The 16,653-nt window shown below is 37.6% G+C and overlaps 1 protein-coding gene across 8 annotated transcripts in view; it reads right to left on the bottom strand.

The window, feature by feature from the left end:
* The window catches only part of LOC121929311 (integrin subunit beta 3 binding protein), a 49,228-nt gene that overhangs the window by 30,160 nt on the left and 2,415 nt on the right, over positions 1 to 16,653 (bottom strand). For 4 of the 8 annotated variants that reach the window (XR_006103648.1, XR_006103647.1, XM_042464731.1 and 1 more), the window contains exons 1-3: positions 13,610 to 13,814; positions 11,221 to 11,263; positions 7,195 to 7,330 (exon numbers count right to left, since the gene is read on the bottom strand). Coding sequence is in view for 6 of the 8 variants with exons in the window: in XM_042464731.1 (XP_042320665.1) it covers positions 7,195 to 7,330; positions 11,221 to 11,263; positions 13,610 to 13,776 (346 nt within the window). In the remaining 2 variants the exon portion in view is untranslated. Of the gene's footprint in view, positions 1 to 7,194; positions 7,331 to 11,220; positions 11,264 to 13,609; positions 13,815 to 16,238; positions 16,258 to 16,305; positions 16,361 to 16,653 lie in introns of those variants that run through there. The other 4 variants (XM_042464734.1, XM_042464733.1, XM_042464732.1 and 1 more) reach the window with 3 other exon arrangements.

Below are 16,653 nucleotides of genomic sequence, written 5' to 3' on the forward strand. Positions count from 1 at the left end.
CATGATGCCCTTTGTATTTTTCTTTGCCAAGGGGCCCAGGTGGCCTTATGTGGCAGTGTTGGCAGGCAGAACCACTTCAAGGAACACAAATTGACTGAAAGCTGCTATATTTATTTTTCCTAAACCAACATGCAAAACAGGCATAATCTATAGCCTGGAGCAAATCAAGTGCACATGTGCAGTGTTTCAATTCTGCTATTGGACTGTGTCCAGCCTTGCCCTTTTCTGTGTGGAATTGGCATCTTTTTCTTATGTACATGTTACCAAGCATCCAGCTGACAGAAATTGTTACAGTACAATGTTATCTGGTGTTGTCTCTCCTGTGAGTTCTGAAACAAATTTATGGGAATTTTTCCTAATAAGTTGCAACATAAGAAAACTCTACCATGTTTTTTTCTGAACCCAGTGCTTTCAATAAAATATAGCCATTTGGCAGGTTTATCATGTTTTATTGCTTCCCACTAATTCTGGCTGGGGGAATAAAAAGGAGGAAGGGAGTGGGAGAAAAAAGTAATGCGCCTTTAAAACTAATTGCTTTTCATTTTTAGCATGAGCTTTCATTGATATAAACCCACTTCTACAGATGCAGTACACAGTGATATTAAAGCATTATGTTGTAAAGCATATTTATAATCCTTGCAGGAGTGTGAAAGAATGTAACAGCATTTAAAAAGATGCAAATAGTGTCCCTTGACTTAAATTTTCAAAAGGGCTAAGTGAGGCAATACAGTTCTTCAGATCTTTACAGTGGTCAGTTGATGTGTGAAAGCAATACATCTGCTTACCAAAAGTCAGTTTCCTTGGGTTCAAAACTCCTTTTGTTATATATGCAGCACCAGGATTCTTGTATTAATATATGTAGTGCACTATGAAACTATTGTCAACTTTCATACCTCTGATAGTGGACTGGAATTTGTGAATATAATTCAGTTCAGCTGTTTCTCTTTCTAGTCTTCCTTTGTAATCTCCTTGTTTAAGGCCTGTAATCTGTAAATCCTTTATTGTATGTCCAGGAAGGTTGAAATGTTCTGCAATTGGTTTTTGGGTATTGTCATTTCTAATGTCAGATTTTTGTCCATTAATCTTCTTATCTAGCAACATAGATGGGGGAATGAATCACATTATCAATCTCTTTTATTGTTGTTGTTGTGTGCCTTCAAATTACTGCCTTTTTAAAATGTCTTATAGACATCTGTTTCTGTGGCAAGGTAGGAGGGTTTTAATTATTGGTTTCCTTACCTTTCCTTTTTTTTCTTTTTTAATTGCAAGGTAAAGCTATCTGTAAATAATTAAATTATATATTAATTTATGGAATGGAACCATCATTTTATTTCTACTCACATCTAACTGTTGAAAAGCAATGCTTTAACGACATTAAGCAACTCTAGTGCAGAAGTAACTCTGGTTACCAAGACATACTATCAAATATTTTAACTTGAGGCAGCACTGCATAAAAATGGTTTTAAGTGTAACGTACATTTCTAATGAAGGGTCACTTATCATGACAAATGTCAATCAAGGGTCACAACCAATGGTGATCTGAGTCACAGCTGGTGATGAAAAAACAAGAGCCATGACGTAGCATTGCAAGGCTACCATTCTCTCCCTCCCTCCTTGTCCCTGGCCTTCTCCCAGCCTCTCTCAGTGGACTGTATGGATTTAGGACTCACCCTGGTTTTTGGACTGTATTCTAAATATGAACAAACCGAGTCATGACTCATCATAGCTCTAACCTGTAACCTCATAGGAATATCCTGACACATCTTGAAAAAAACAAAGTGGTTCTGAGCATATGGAAAGGATTTCCTCAGAACTGCAGTGTGGTCAAGATTTACAGGGTCGAAGTCCTGGGTCTTTTTGATTACCAGGTATTATAGCCTCAATGGTAAATTCTCTGGACCCACCTGTGCCCTCAGAGTTTAGCTGTAACCTTCAGAGTAGATGGAGGGGCAACAGCTTTTCCCTGTAGCAATATATTGTCAAGAACTTACATTTCATTTTAAATATAATCCTGAACCTCACTCTTGGGGAGAAGGCAGAGCATAAATAGAGTGAGTGAGTGAGTGAGTGAGTGATGAACTACTCCCAAACTGTTTGGGATGTCTTGGGCCCGTTACAGACCGCCCAAAAGGGGCGGTCTTGGGTCGCTGCCGGTTGCAGCGCGGAGGAGCCGCAGCAGCCAAACCGCGCAACTCCTCCGCGCTGCAAAAAAGGAGTGCAGAAATTGCACTCCTTCCGGCAACCTGGAAGAGCCACCGCAAGTGCCAAAGCGTGCACTTGCGACGACTCTTCCTGGTTTAGACGTCCGGACGCTGCGTACCCGTTACGTCAAGATGGCCGTGCCCGTCTGTATAGGGCGCCGCCATCTTGCCGTACGGAATACGCGCGAGGGGCAAGGCGCCCCCGGAAGCGTTGCCCCTCGCGCGTATTCCTGGCGCAACGACGGCGCCGCTTAGGCCTGTCTGTAAGGCGCCTTGGTCTTGAATGGTCACGCTTTCACCTGCTTGCCACAGAAACAAAAACTCCTAGAAATTTTATAGGCAGAAAGATAGCTTGATGCAGCCACCTAACTTCTTGGACTCTTGGGAGGGTCTGGTGCTCTAGTGACTGTCATGAAGTGACTGCACTTCAAAACATGCCACTACACCACTGGTGTTTGCTTTATTGAAGAATTATTTGTACTACTATTGACAAATATGACTAGGTATGAAAAAGTGTTCTGGGACTTTTACAAAGAATTGATCTGATAGTGAAATCTTTTCCCATTTACAGAATTACATACTCTGACTCTTCCATTGTAGGGAATAGGCAATTCTGATCTTCCTTGGCAGTCATTATTTTCTAAATATTTTTTGCAAAGTTATAAAAAAGATTTACTTAGCAAAGCTCAACAGAACCTTTAAAAGTTCAAAGCTTCCAAATTTAAACTCTCAAAGCTTCTGTTGTCTACTTTAACAGGACTTTGGTTCCAAGTCCAAGAACTGTGTTCATCACACCATGTACTATTTAATGTGCATGGCACATAAAATGGTTTGATTAGTAAAAACTGTACTTTTTATGAAAAAGTAAAACACAAGATATGAATTGAACTTCTATCCAGTTGTAATGTGAAGACTCAAGGCCACATAAAATGAGGAAGCAGTAAATGGGACATACCATCAGAGTTTTAAAAACATGTTTCAGATGTAAAACTGCCTATTATATACTATTTCTTATAATAAAAAACACAACTTATAAAACTACATTCATATCTATATCATATCAGTAACAAATCAATCCTAACATTCAATTGTATATAAGAAAAACAACTTCATACTGAAATACATACAGGGGGAAAAGGGGCTTTCTATTGAGAATTTGGAATCTTGCCACCATTTTGTAGCTTGATGAAACTGGAAAAGGAAAGGTATTGCTACTTTGTACGTTGCTGAATAATTATCCATCTAAATGTCAGCTGTGAACATGTGATCTCTCTTTTTATGTGCAAAAGGACTGTTCCCTTATGCCCATATTTAATTACAATATGGAAATATAGCACACACTCACCTTTGCCTTTGACATCCCAATACACAGCCACTTCACTCCTTCAGGCATTCCCTTCCCCCCCACACACACCTTTTGTCAGAAATAAGACAAGTAGGGAGGAAAATCCCAACAGATCTCTTTCACTCTCTCTTACACATATATCTGTGCATACCACACTAACTGAGACCCACATATGAGTGGTGAAAGCAAAATCCATATGACCTTGCTCATACATTATTGGTTCAAGAATAAATGAAAGATGCATATCTATCAAGTGAAGCATTTGGAGATTTAAAGTTGTATATGGCATCATTTAAATGCTAAAAAGAATTATGATCAGTTTTCAGATGAAGAAGAGATGATCAAGTGACCTGAAGTACACCTTCATAAAGGAACTAAAGGATGAAGCAAAGGAAAACAACGCAAAAGAATTTACAAAATTCCAGGAGGCATAACTGTTTCTGTTCACACTAAAGGCTAGATGGATGAGAGAGTAGAGGAGGGTCAGTGATGCCAGGACAGATTATACTCTTGCCTTTCACCAGGGGATGGTTCCTTTTTTTAATAAGAGTTAAAGTAAATTACTTACATAGACACATGGGTAAGCTGACTGAGGTTTTTGGGGTCAATTTTTTGACTAAAATTTCTACACTTATATATGAGTAATCAAATAATTAAAATATTTATTTTTGAAAGTGGGGGAAGGGGAGAAACAAAAGAAAGCTCTCTTTCTAAACTTGAGAAAAGAAAGCACTCCAAATGGCATGGAATCTATTTGAGAGAAATTACACCCCAAATCAACTATGTTTATGAGATTTGTCTGGTCAATGCTTATAAGGGTCGGAACAATCATAAACCAGACATGAAGAAATGTTGCAATGAAAGTCTTGGGCAGGAGGGGGAAGGAATAATCTCTAAGATTCCATTTCTACAAACAATTTATGGGAGTTAGAACTGATCAGTCATTAAAGAAAAATATATATATAATATCATTACAGTTATTGACATCAAAGCAAGGATGGTGTCTCCCCTACCCACCTTCTTTGTACTTTGCACTTAAGAATGAGAGTGATATCAGTCAATCTGTCAGAATTAACCTACACTTTAGTACAAGGATAGGGAATAGGAAACTTCTTTTATCTTGAAAGCCAAATTCAATTTCTAATGAATTCTCTTGTGGGCGGGGGAGTAATTCCATATTTCACTGAACTATCATCTATTCATAAGGTGGCACTTAAAGATAAAAAACGTGATTCCCTTAATGAAAGTAGTCTCAGAAAAGACTACCTGAACATTAGCAGTCACTAGCACAGAGTAGAAAAGCAGCAAAAGCAGGCACAACCACTTATATTTTGGCTCAGCTATGAGTGTTAGGACTACAATAAGCTTGATTAATGCCTATGGAATTGTAAATTATAAAGATAAAAGTTGTTACTCCTTGTTGCTTCACTTTTATGTAATGGTAAGTTCTGAAATTTCATTGTGACAGTTCCCATAGCCATGCCTTCAGGAATTTTGTAAATCCTTTGGCATTGTTTTCCTTTGCTTCATTCTTTAGAATTCTCTCTAGGAATCTCTAGGTCCTTCAGTGCGACTTTTGGTTAAAGTTGACCATAGAGTTGCACTGGAGAACCTAGAGAGAACATATTAACAAAATCGGTGAATAATCAAATTCTCAAAAGTCAAAACCACAAATGTGCAGAGACAAGTGTACCAAAAGGGATTTCATAAGAAAAGTGGAGGCTGGATAAACTTTGGAAGAAGCTTTCAAGAGGTCACAGTGTTTTTGTTTACTTAAGGAAGGCTTGCCTGACCTGGTTCTTTCACTTCATATATGCATAATTTTACTTTTGAATAAAATAAAATAAAAAATCTACTGAAACATCTAAAAGTAGCTTACATATGAAATGTTCTCCAGCCCAGCAGACTCCCATTTGAGTTTTCCTAATTAGACGAAAATGAGTCTAATTGCTTGTGGACAAAGTATGACCATATGACATAAGCGTACAGATCAGAATATTTAAGCTTCTGCATCCCCAAGAGCATGTTATTTCTTTAAAAATACATACTTCAGAGCAGTGTTTCTCAACCTTATTTTTATCCAAGTTCCACCAATCATTCTGTCAAAGTATCCAGGTCTCAACATATAGAAACAGAAAGCCCACTTTTTCTGAAAAGAGCATTTTTTACAGGCACTGTTATTATATGTATCATTTATGTTAATGTTTGAGGACATACAGTAGTACAGTGGTCCCTTGGCTTACACATGGGATCTGTTCCAGACACACACCCCCCGCGTAAGCCAAAAAACGCATAAGCTTGAGTCCCATTTGATTAAATGGGGCTTGTGCTCGCGGTGCAGAAGAGCGTGTGTGCCTTGGGCGCGTGCCATTCACTTTCCCAATTGTGTGGCTTCCGCATAAGCAGGAAGTCGCGTATGGGGTGCCCACCTATAGCGTGGGCACACTGTACTGATGGGAAGAAACACACCAAAAAACCCTGACTAAAAAAATATTCCATTAGTACAGTGGTCCCTTCCCTTATGCAGGGGATCCATTCCACACATGCGCACGCGCGTAAGGGAAATTCCACGGATGCTCAAGCCCCATTAAAGATAATGGGTCTCATTCCTGCAGCAACGTGTGGCACAGGCATGCGTGCTCTTACTTTTTCTGGAACACAGCTGGAAACTGCGTAAGGCATGCCCACGTATGATGCAGGAGCACTGTAGTGGAAAACTGTAATAAAACTGCTGACCATTAATTTTATTGAGACACTAACTATATAACATAAAAATATAAATAAAAAGATTGCCATATTATTGGATATTACTCTTTCCCTACAACTAAAAGACTTGTGACCCATAGCTGGTACATGTAGCACAGGATGAGAGCCACTGCTTTAGAGTTTCAACAGTGTTAAGACTCCATTCAGTTAAGGAGCTGAAAGTGAACAGAGACATTTTCTTTAAAATGTTTGTACCAAGCCATCAAGTGTATGCCTAACTGAAGTGAGTCCTTTAATGCACTTTCCAGACAAGTAAAGGCACAGCCTTGAAAAAACTGTATGAAATTTCATTATATCTTCTTGAATGCTGAGGTGATGCATAGAAGACACCATTAAAATTAGTGGAATATAATATGCAATACAGTGGAAAGAACTTGCATAAACCTGGAAAAAATATGCATATATAATGATATAGACCTTCCATGAAAGGTTATATGATTTACACAAGCCCAGTAACAGATGTGCCGATAAATTAATGCAGTGCTGGACATTATTAAAATATGGCTTGACATCATTACAGAGCAGCATAGTTCTTTAATTTAAAAAATGCCAACATTAACCTTGTGATATGATCAAATTGCAAATGGTAAGAAGAGGAAGCAACACAAAAGTGTGTGAACCAGCAAATTTTAACCACTTTTTCTAAGAAAAAAATGTCTCTTTCAATTAAGTTTTTAATTCCCTGGTGAGCAAAAGAAAGCAAACCCAGTCAGGGATGAGTTGTCTACATATGTCTTCCTAGCTTTGACTTCCCCATAAAGCTCCAAATTCACATTCAGGCTAAAAGAACTACCAGCTAAGATATAAATTACAGATCAAGAATTTGATTTGGTCAATAACCAGAAAAATTCTGCAGTAAGTAGAAGAGAATGTTCAACTAACCATTTGATAGGCCATTTCTGTGCTCTTGTACATTATTGCTCTTGGGACTTGAAAATGGACTCAATAGACATGTTCCTGTTGTCGGTGAATAAGACTGGAGATTTTTCTTGCTGCTCACTAATGGTGTTGCTGGCCTCTAAGTAATAAAAAATAATAACAAATCAAGATACTTTTCAAAAATAATGCTGTGACAGGCATCTTCACATTCTCTCCTTCCACTATGACAATCCCTTCTGCTATCCATACATTCTCAGTCTCCTAAAAGAAAAATCAGTATCATGCCTCTTTTTACCTCTTTTTATATAATTTCACTCACCCTTCAAAATCTGGATGGATGTTTGTAAAGAACTGTTTCTAGCGCTCAATATGGGCCTGACATTTAATACTGCAGCCAAGTAAGAACAATAATATGTTTTTCAACCCCACTTATCTATTCCAAAAGATTAAAAGAAGGCATCATATTTGAAAGTTTAACCATTTCTGATTAGGGAAAATATAATAAGAGATGTGAAGAAATCTGTTATGGGTGAGAATTTTGTTTTAGTTTATTTTCTGAGCTGCCTTGGGTCCAATTTAGGAGAAAAGTGGCATATAAATAATTTTTTAAAACCCAGAATTTACCAATATTTGCATATGAGGGGAAGCAAAATTATGGGTTTTGCTCACCCCTAATTATCACATTAGTGAAAATCAGAAGCATATTAAAATAAGAAATTACCTTTAGCCCTCACTTTCAAATAAATAAATTTAAACTTTCTAAATGGCCCAAGGTTTATGCAAATGCACACACAGTGCACATTTCTCCAGCACAGATCTATTGGCTTGCTTAATGCAGCACAATATAAATGGAAAGGACTATACACAAAGATTATTTTTCCTGTGCACCAGCCTCTCCAGCACAAACGTGCTCCTGTCAGCCCACCAAATCATTATTGCCAAAGTTCATCATTTAAATTGGAGTGGGTAGTTGTCAGTTAATGCCACTGAGATATGCCCACCATCACCGGAATTGGGCAGGGAGAGAGAAATTTGTCCCTAAATGCCTGCTAATACCCCCAAAGGGCATGTGAAAGATTTTGCTCCATTTTTGACTGCAGTGGGACATTTTAGGTACAAGAGAAGTCTATTTTCCTAATAAGAAGTAACCATAACATCAGCGTCCAGGCCACTCCTGTTGAAAAAAGGCTTATCTTGGGGCTAAAATGGCCGGGGGTATGAGGGGGAGTGGCAAAACTTCTCCCCTCACCTGCGAGGGGGTATTTGAAATAATAATAATCACAGATCACACTTCCCTCACCTTAAGTTAAACCCCAATTTAAATAGAAAATACTGACTATGAGAAGAGACTCATCCTCACTTTTTCCCCTGTCCAGCTGACCAACACGATGGGAAGGCCAATGTAATTTCATCATGTAGAGAGGATTTAAATCTTCCCACCCTCATGCACTAAGATGCACTACCTGCATTGAATCCCACTGTTGGAGAAAGGCAGGTCATAAATTCTTGAAATAAATAAATAAAAATAGGCGGGGAGGGGAAATTGTGTGTATGTGTGTGCACGTGTGTGTATGAGACAGGGGCATGTGTGTATATCTGTGCATATACAGTGGGCCCTTAATATCAGCTGGATTTGGTTCCCTCCACTGTGGATGCTCAAGTTCCATTAAATACAGTGGCATAGTACTGTAATGGAATTTGTATGTGTGTAAATCAGCCTCCATTTGCACAGGAATAAAGTAAACTCTTTGTGTGAGAGAGTGTGCACTGTGGACCTTCAAGTCAGTTCCAACTTATAGCAACCCTAAGGCAAATCTATTGTGGGGTTTTCTTGGCAAGATTTGTTCAAAAAAGGGTTGCTACTGCCTTCCTCTGAGGCTGAGAGCATTTGAGTTGCCCAAGGTCATGCAAAGGGTTTAATGGCTGAGTGGGAATTGAACCCTGGTCTCCAGAGTCATAGACCAGCACTCAAACCATTATGCCACACTGGCTCTACCAAAGGAGAAAACCCATACTTTTCAGCAGATGTTAGAAGATGTACTTTCTTATATGGAAGAGAGAATGCTTATTTTAAAATGAAAACAGTTATCCATCATTTCTAGGCTATTGTATTGAAAAATTAACTATTAAAAAAATTCTGACACTGGAATTCATTTTAAATTCAAACCCATTTATTCCAGTAATGTACTGATTGTAATAATCACTAAATATTACAGTCCTACCAATAACCAGAAACTTCCACATTTGTCCTCTGTATTTTCATGCTTATGAAAAATCTAGGTTCCATGTTAAGAAGCTGCTGCGGTGCTCAAGACGACATTACAGTTGAAAACTCTTCCTCTCATTTTCAAATGTTATCTTACTATTATTTATGTGAGAAGTGTCTATGTTTTACTAAGCAATGAACAAGGCTTAAACAAAACAAAACAAACCCCAGGTATACCATATGAGACTGGCACAAAGCAAAAAAGAGATAGAGAAGAAAGAAGAAACTAACAAAATAAGATAACAGTTCTCAATGTTATAACAACATTTCTACTCCTTCTCTTGACTTTAGCTACACCTCCCCTCTATGCTTGCTTCCCCACCAACATTTCCAAAACTATTCATGTGAACCACTTCTGGGCAATATATACAGTATTGACAAATCTGCAACTTTTTATTCCCCTTGCTTCTTTTTTTTAAGCTGTTTCAATCATCTTAAATATCTTTATGTAGCATTTACATAAAGCAAAAAGACGATTCGCCAGTTTATAAACAGCATTAGTGACCAATATTGCCATTGAATTTTTGAAAACCAAATAAAACCACAAGCTTTCAGTAGATATATATTTGACATTGCAAATATCCTAAATAGTATTCTCAAACCATGCATTTTTCCTTTTCCATTTTCATTTCAGGGGGGAAAAACAGCTTTAGGGTGGAACAGAATAATTTCAAGCTGGAACGCTCACCTCCAAAAATGTTACTCTGACTAAGGAAGCAGATGCAAAATTACAGTCGCAGCTGTATTCAGAGCACAACAAGGTGGGTAATGGAAAACTAAATTGCTAATTAAATCGCTAATGATGTTTGTTAGTGCCACTACTGTATTTTGTCACCTTTGTTTAAATACAGAGAATCGTTTCTAACACTGCCAGGTTTCTAATTTTACTAAATAACACTGAGACCTCTAAAGGCTACCATCTATAAAGAAACCACTGGTATGTGCAAACAAAACTGGAGATCATTTTATTTACCAGCTATTTAGGTATATATGCTTCCCCAGCAATTTCATTTCCTTTAAGACTACCTATCTCAACAACTCCCATACATCACTGTTCATGGTAACATCCACAGTTGGTACTGGAATATAATAAATTGGCATATGTCGTGACATAATGCACTGAAAATATGTGATAGCCACATTTTACAGAAAGAGAAAGAAATTGGAGCAACAGTCAATTTTATTTTTATTGTGATAACTGTAGGGGAAATTTATTGCAGTGTTAGTATTTTATCGTTTCATTATGTTAGATTAGCTGAGAGAGGTAATTACAGTCTCAACATAAAAATGTCTTTAATGTTTTCATTTCAATTTTGCAGTTTGTAATATGCAGATTATAGTATCATCATAATCTCATATTGTTATATGTACAGTGAGAGGGCAGTGCATTTGCTTCACCAATTATAGAACTAATTTCTAATAAATGATTTCAGAAAGGTCCCTAACATATTCAGTAATTGAGAGAGGTGTATACATAACAACAGATTTAAAAAACAAAACAAAACACCACCACCAGACTGCAGGTCCTTCACTTATAGTCAGTTGTGTCATGCTAATGAAATTAGAATAGCAGAAATATGTAAGAATATTTTTTTTCTCCCCAAGGTGTCCAGCAACTAATTTTTCTTCATAATCTGGGATGCTGTATTGCAGACTGTCAAGTTGTAGTTAGTCTTGATGAACTATTGATCCTATACTTATATGTATTTATACTAGAAAAGTATTTAATCATAGGAATAACCCACATACACACAGAGACTTACTTTTTCCATGACAGCTTTATCCAGCTTCAGAGCTCTCTTGGCACTAGAAGAGAAGGATAAGAAAAACTCTGTATCAGTGGTTACTATGCCACATATAGGCAACTTATCTTTGCAGTTTTTAGTACACTACAGAAACTAATTTCAGACAAGGCAAATGTATTAACCAGTTTGTGAACCCCGCTTTGAAAAGTGAATCATACCCTTCTTGGTTTCCAACCCCAAACCACACTTCTACAATTATGCAAACTGCAAGGAAACCATTCAGTTGGCATGCCAATGTCACACTACAAAAAACAACTATTTAAAAACATATTTTGTTTCCTATAAAATATTAATAATGAATATAATTGCACATAAGTGCCCAATAACTTACCTTCTATATAGACATTGCAATTACTGTGCCAGTCACACAAACAAAAAAATGTACTAGGCATTTAAACACCAGTACATTCAAGGTGAAATAAGTAGTTCTCATCATTTTCGCTCTTAACATGATTCAATGCTGCTAGACTATGACTTAACTAGGGAACAGATGCTCTATGCCTTTACAGGTCCCCAAACCATAAGAAACTATTTTCTCGTGTTCTTCACTATACAGTACTGATTCAGGAACATGCCAGGCTTCCTCTGTAAAATCTGTTCTGCTGAACTGGATGCCCAGCTGTTAATGGCAACACTAGGAGTGGAAAGCTGAATATTTATAATACTTTACACCATACAGCTGTCTTCTAAAGAGCAGTCATCAAAATTTTATTGAATGCAGGCTAAATACTCAAAGGAAAGAAAGGTCAACATAAATTAAGACTATTTTTCCCAGAGACAACTCCAACTTTCCTAGTACATTCCTAAATCTTAAACAACAGTTACAGTTTTTATATATATATAAAGCAACTAAAAACCTTTAAAATCATCCTATAAAAGCTTCAGAAGATTACTTCAGATTAAAAAGGTTTGCAGAAGCATTTCATTTCAAAATAGAAGGGCCCAAGCACTATGTTGGAAATAGGCCATTTTTATTTGATAACCAGTGCTGAAAATGTTCAGAAGCCTTAACAAATATGGTCTTCCACAGACAAGAATGACCGAATGTCCAAGGAAGACCACCGTTAAAACCAACTTCTCTCACAACACAGGTAGTTTAAAATATAACTTTTACATCTTTAAAAGATAACTTTTTATACTAAATCCAACTTAAAACCTTTATTTTGAAATACTGTAACATTTTTGTCTTTAAAAAACCAGTCAAAATTTACTGTGTGAGGTTTATTTATTTATTTATTTTTAATATTAAAGTCACCATATTCTTGTTGAGGGACAACCAAAGCCGAAAGGGTTTGACAAAATTATTAACAGCATGTTTCTTTTAAAATATAGTGCCCCATATTGCTTAAGGAATGCAGAGTCCATTACATCTTTCACCCCAATGGCAGCAAAGAAACATTTTATACGTTAATACATTCACTCTGCAAAGGTGCTCTAGGGGACCATGTATTTGCATGCTACACTAAGGCATGTTATGATGGAAGTTTTTATGACTGACTTCAAAGGAAGCTGGAAGCCAAAGTACAGCTGAATCTGGACTCAAGGTAGCTTTATGATTAGGATAAATGAATAGCTACATGAAAATCCCATTAAATTATAGCAACCTAGGAAAAAAATCTTGTCACAAATGGTAGTGTGGTCAAGCACGATGCTATTTAAAATCTGTCAATGGCTCTGGATGATAGTAGAGTTACAGTGTGCCCACATTCGCCTTCATTTGCCTGTGGAGACATTGTAAACACCAAAATAATTGAGCCAAGCAGCCATTCATAGTCCAAGAAAGAACTACTTTAGCAATAGAGGCAAGACCATTGCTGTCTATGCATTTGGTGTTCTCAGGGTTGCATCATTTGTGCTACAGAAATTAATCCAGGTGTGTGTTTCCCTAGTTTACCAGAAACAGATCCTTTTAGAGATTTAGGAATAGCACAAAGACAGTACCAGAGCTGTATTCAAACATCTTAAGATTGTGGGGGAGAAGGCTTACTAAGGAAGCATCAGTTGTACTTGTTTTGTACAACTTTTCTATTTAATCAGGTATCTGTTTCAAGCAGGATTGGGTAGTTATTCTAACCAGTTAACCAAATGTGAAACTGAATAAATGAAATTAAGATTAAAATGCCAAGAGTGCTGGTTGTTGCTAACTCTGGCTTGGATACAAACTAGTAACAACAATCCTATGCATACCTACTCTGGAGTAAATCCTCTTGAGCACACTAACATTTACTTCAGCTGAACTTCCTTCCCACAATAATCAATGGGACTTAAAAGCCCAATTCGGTATTCTCATCATATTCAATGGGACCTAAATTCATTAAAATTACAGTGCAATTCTATACACACCTACCCAAAAGGAAATTCCATTGAATTTACTGGGATTTCTTTCCGGGTGAGGAGGACTGTGGCATTAGTCTGGATCCAACTTCTGTTATCTGAGTGTAAGCAGTAATAATACTTCCTTTCCTTTGGAAAAAAGCTTGGAGCAATGTAAGAGTATGGAGGAACAATACACATGATCACATGAATTGGCTCAATTACCAAAAAGGCGGCTAAAGTTCCCAGAATTTCCAGCATTGAGCCAGAGCAGTTAAAGCAGTCTCAAACTGGATTATTTCTGCACTGTGTTTTGTACTCAAAATATGATTTACATAACCCCCCCTCCCCCATGAACCCTCAAGCTGAGTCTACAGCTTTTTACCACATATTCTATTTTGGTTTTTTGGCATTTGACAGCAAATTAGGCCATGGGTCATGGTGACACATGCTTCTTGAATCACTCAATGATGATCCACCCTAGAATAACAGCAACTGGTTCTACTGGATCAGGCCATAGTTCCATCTACGGTAGGCCAGTTTTGGGTAGAATTGTCTTTTCCTATCTGATGTCCTCCTGATTTTCATGAATTCAAATCCCGTCAGTTCTTATAGTCTAAACCATCTAAAGCAGTGATGTCCAAACTCTGGCCCTCCAGGTGTTCTGGACTTCAGCTGCCAGAATCCCAAACCATTGGCCAAGGTGGCTGAGGGTTCTGGGAGCTGAAATCCAAAACACCTGGAGGGCCAGAGTTTGGACATTGCTGATCTAAAGGATATAAAGTTAGGAAAGCCCAGTCTACAGTGCCTGGATTTGTTTCTCAAGGATTTTAGGGATCAGTTTTCCAAACCTTTTTTGGTATGTGGAGATGCCAAGGTCTGAATTGTGAACCTTCTGCTTGCACACCTTGGGTTCTGCTGCTGAACTGCAGACCCATCTCTTCTTCTGGACCTTGGTGATCAGACATCACTCTCTGCAAGCAGTATCAAAAACTGACTTTTTAAAATTTTAGGCTTCATTCATCGTCTTTGCTTTGGCACATACTGAAACACTCAAAAGGTTACTCTTGGGGACTACAGTTCTCAGAATCTTGTCACCAAAAGCTCACAAATACCTATTTCTTTATATTAGGCTTAAACATCTCGGAACTTGGAAAGAAAGTAGAACTTAGTGTTAATATGATATGATATTTGAAGAATTACTTCCCCTATGCTCTGAGCAGAATGAACCTGATCTTAGAATTTGGTTTCAAGTAAACTGTTTATACAGCACAGGCAGAATGGAAAACTAAAGTTTGTGAACAACAACAGAAGTTGGTTCCTGTTTCTTCTAGGGCTACAATATAATTGATCACCAAGTTTCTTCCAGTTTATATATATATATATTGATCAAAATACACAAATGCCCTCTTTGCATCTGAATTGGGTGAAGGCAGAGTAAATGAGTACAGGAGAATACTGAGAGATGGAAATCTCAGACAGTGATACTAAATTATGAGGTGTTCAGTGCATGTCCTTTCTTCATGTTTCTGTAGCCAGGTATGAACTAAGACCAACAGGACCTGAAAATATTGCAGTGTGAAGTGCTGCTGTTGTGGACTCCATTGTAACCAGCCATTTATGCCCATCTCCATGAAACTTTATTCCAGGGGAGAATAAAGGATATAAAGTTAGGGAAGCCACATGAATACCCTGAACCCACTTTTGTTTCCCTGAATTTTGTAGCCATCTCTGGGCCTCTCTCCCCATTTTTAAAAATCCAGTGTTATTCAACAGAAAATTTCCAAAAACTTCACACAGTACTTCTCCTATACAATACTTCTTAAATTTTTCTCCATCTCTCTTATGTGTAAATGCTGCTTTTCCAACTAATTTAGGAGTGGATGTCTCTCCTTGGTATTTGTGTCAACTGTGGCAAACGCTAATGGAACACCAGACATCACACCATACATAAAGTGTATGGTAGCCTTTTCAGCATAGCTGCCACTAAAGTAACTACAGACAACTCTGTGGCCACTATCAGGAAACTATTTGTTTGACTGCAGCTTGTGAGTAAATCTCAAAAAACAAAGCTTATAAGAGCAGTCACAATACATTTTCATGTAAGGGTTGAAGTATTTTGGCCAGATAGCAGTGTTCAACCTGAATACAGCAAATAAGTAATTATACTACAAATAGAAAATGACAATACAAGTGTTTCCACGTACAAGGAAATTATGTCTCTGGAGCAAAACTGACTGTGTGAAATGAAAATAGCATGGAAACGTCTTGTGCTGGCATTTTGGCACTATATCAGTCTTGTCTGTGCCGTTGCCTTTTAAGCTGAACAAATAAACAACCAGGTTGCTATTTTGCACTCCCTCATTACACAGATTTTAAATTATTTTCAAGCATCTACTTCCACTCACAAGCTCAGATATATAAATATTTCTGAGAAACAGGGTAGTAGCTTGAATGCTGGACTATGACTTTGGAGACTAGGGCTCAAAACCCCCACTCAGGCATATGAACCCACTCGGTGATCTAGACATACACTCTCAGCTGCAGAGGAAGGCATATCCAAATCTTCTCTGAACAAATCTTGCCAAAGAAATCCCATGATACTAAGTCAGAAATGACTTGAAGGCACACAACAACAACAACAACAACGAATACTTTTATACCTGAGCTGCTCAGTTTATAAATATATCTGAAGACTGGAGAAACTCACACTATAAAGCATGCAAATACCTAATAATGCAGTCTTGCATTACTAAAAGAGGGCTGTTGTTCACCACTTCTTTCAGCTGCACATTCCATTATAGGAAGGCATCACTGAGCTGTCAAAAGGACACCTAGTGGCCAATGGGAAACTTTCCACACAGAGGAAGCAATACATTTGGCCAACCTTACTATATACGGCACAGCCACAATGCATTTTTAATATGGAAAGTTTATCACATAAAAATATGTACTGAAAAATGACTTTAGTAGATGTGGAAAAAAGCAGAACTCAAAAGAAAGTATCCACACAATGAAGTTGTAAGTGTGTTCAACAGCTAGATAAAGAATGGGGAAGGTAGTTGTACTTTTTTCCTA

Source organism: Sceloporus undulatus, chromosome 4, assembly GCF_019175285.1.
Source record: "Sceloporus undulatus isolate JIND9_A2432 ecotype Alabama chromosome 4, SceUnd_v1.1, whole genome shotgun sequence".
Taxonomy (NCBI): domain Eukaryota; kingdom Metazoa; phylum Chordata; class Lepidosauria; order Squamata; family Phrynosomatidae; genus Sceloporus; species Sceloporus undulatus.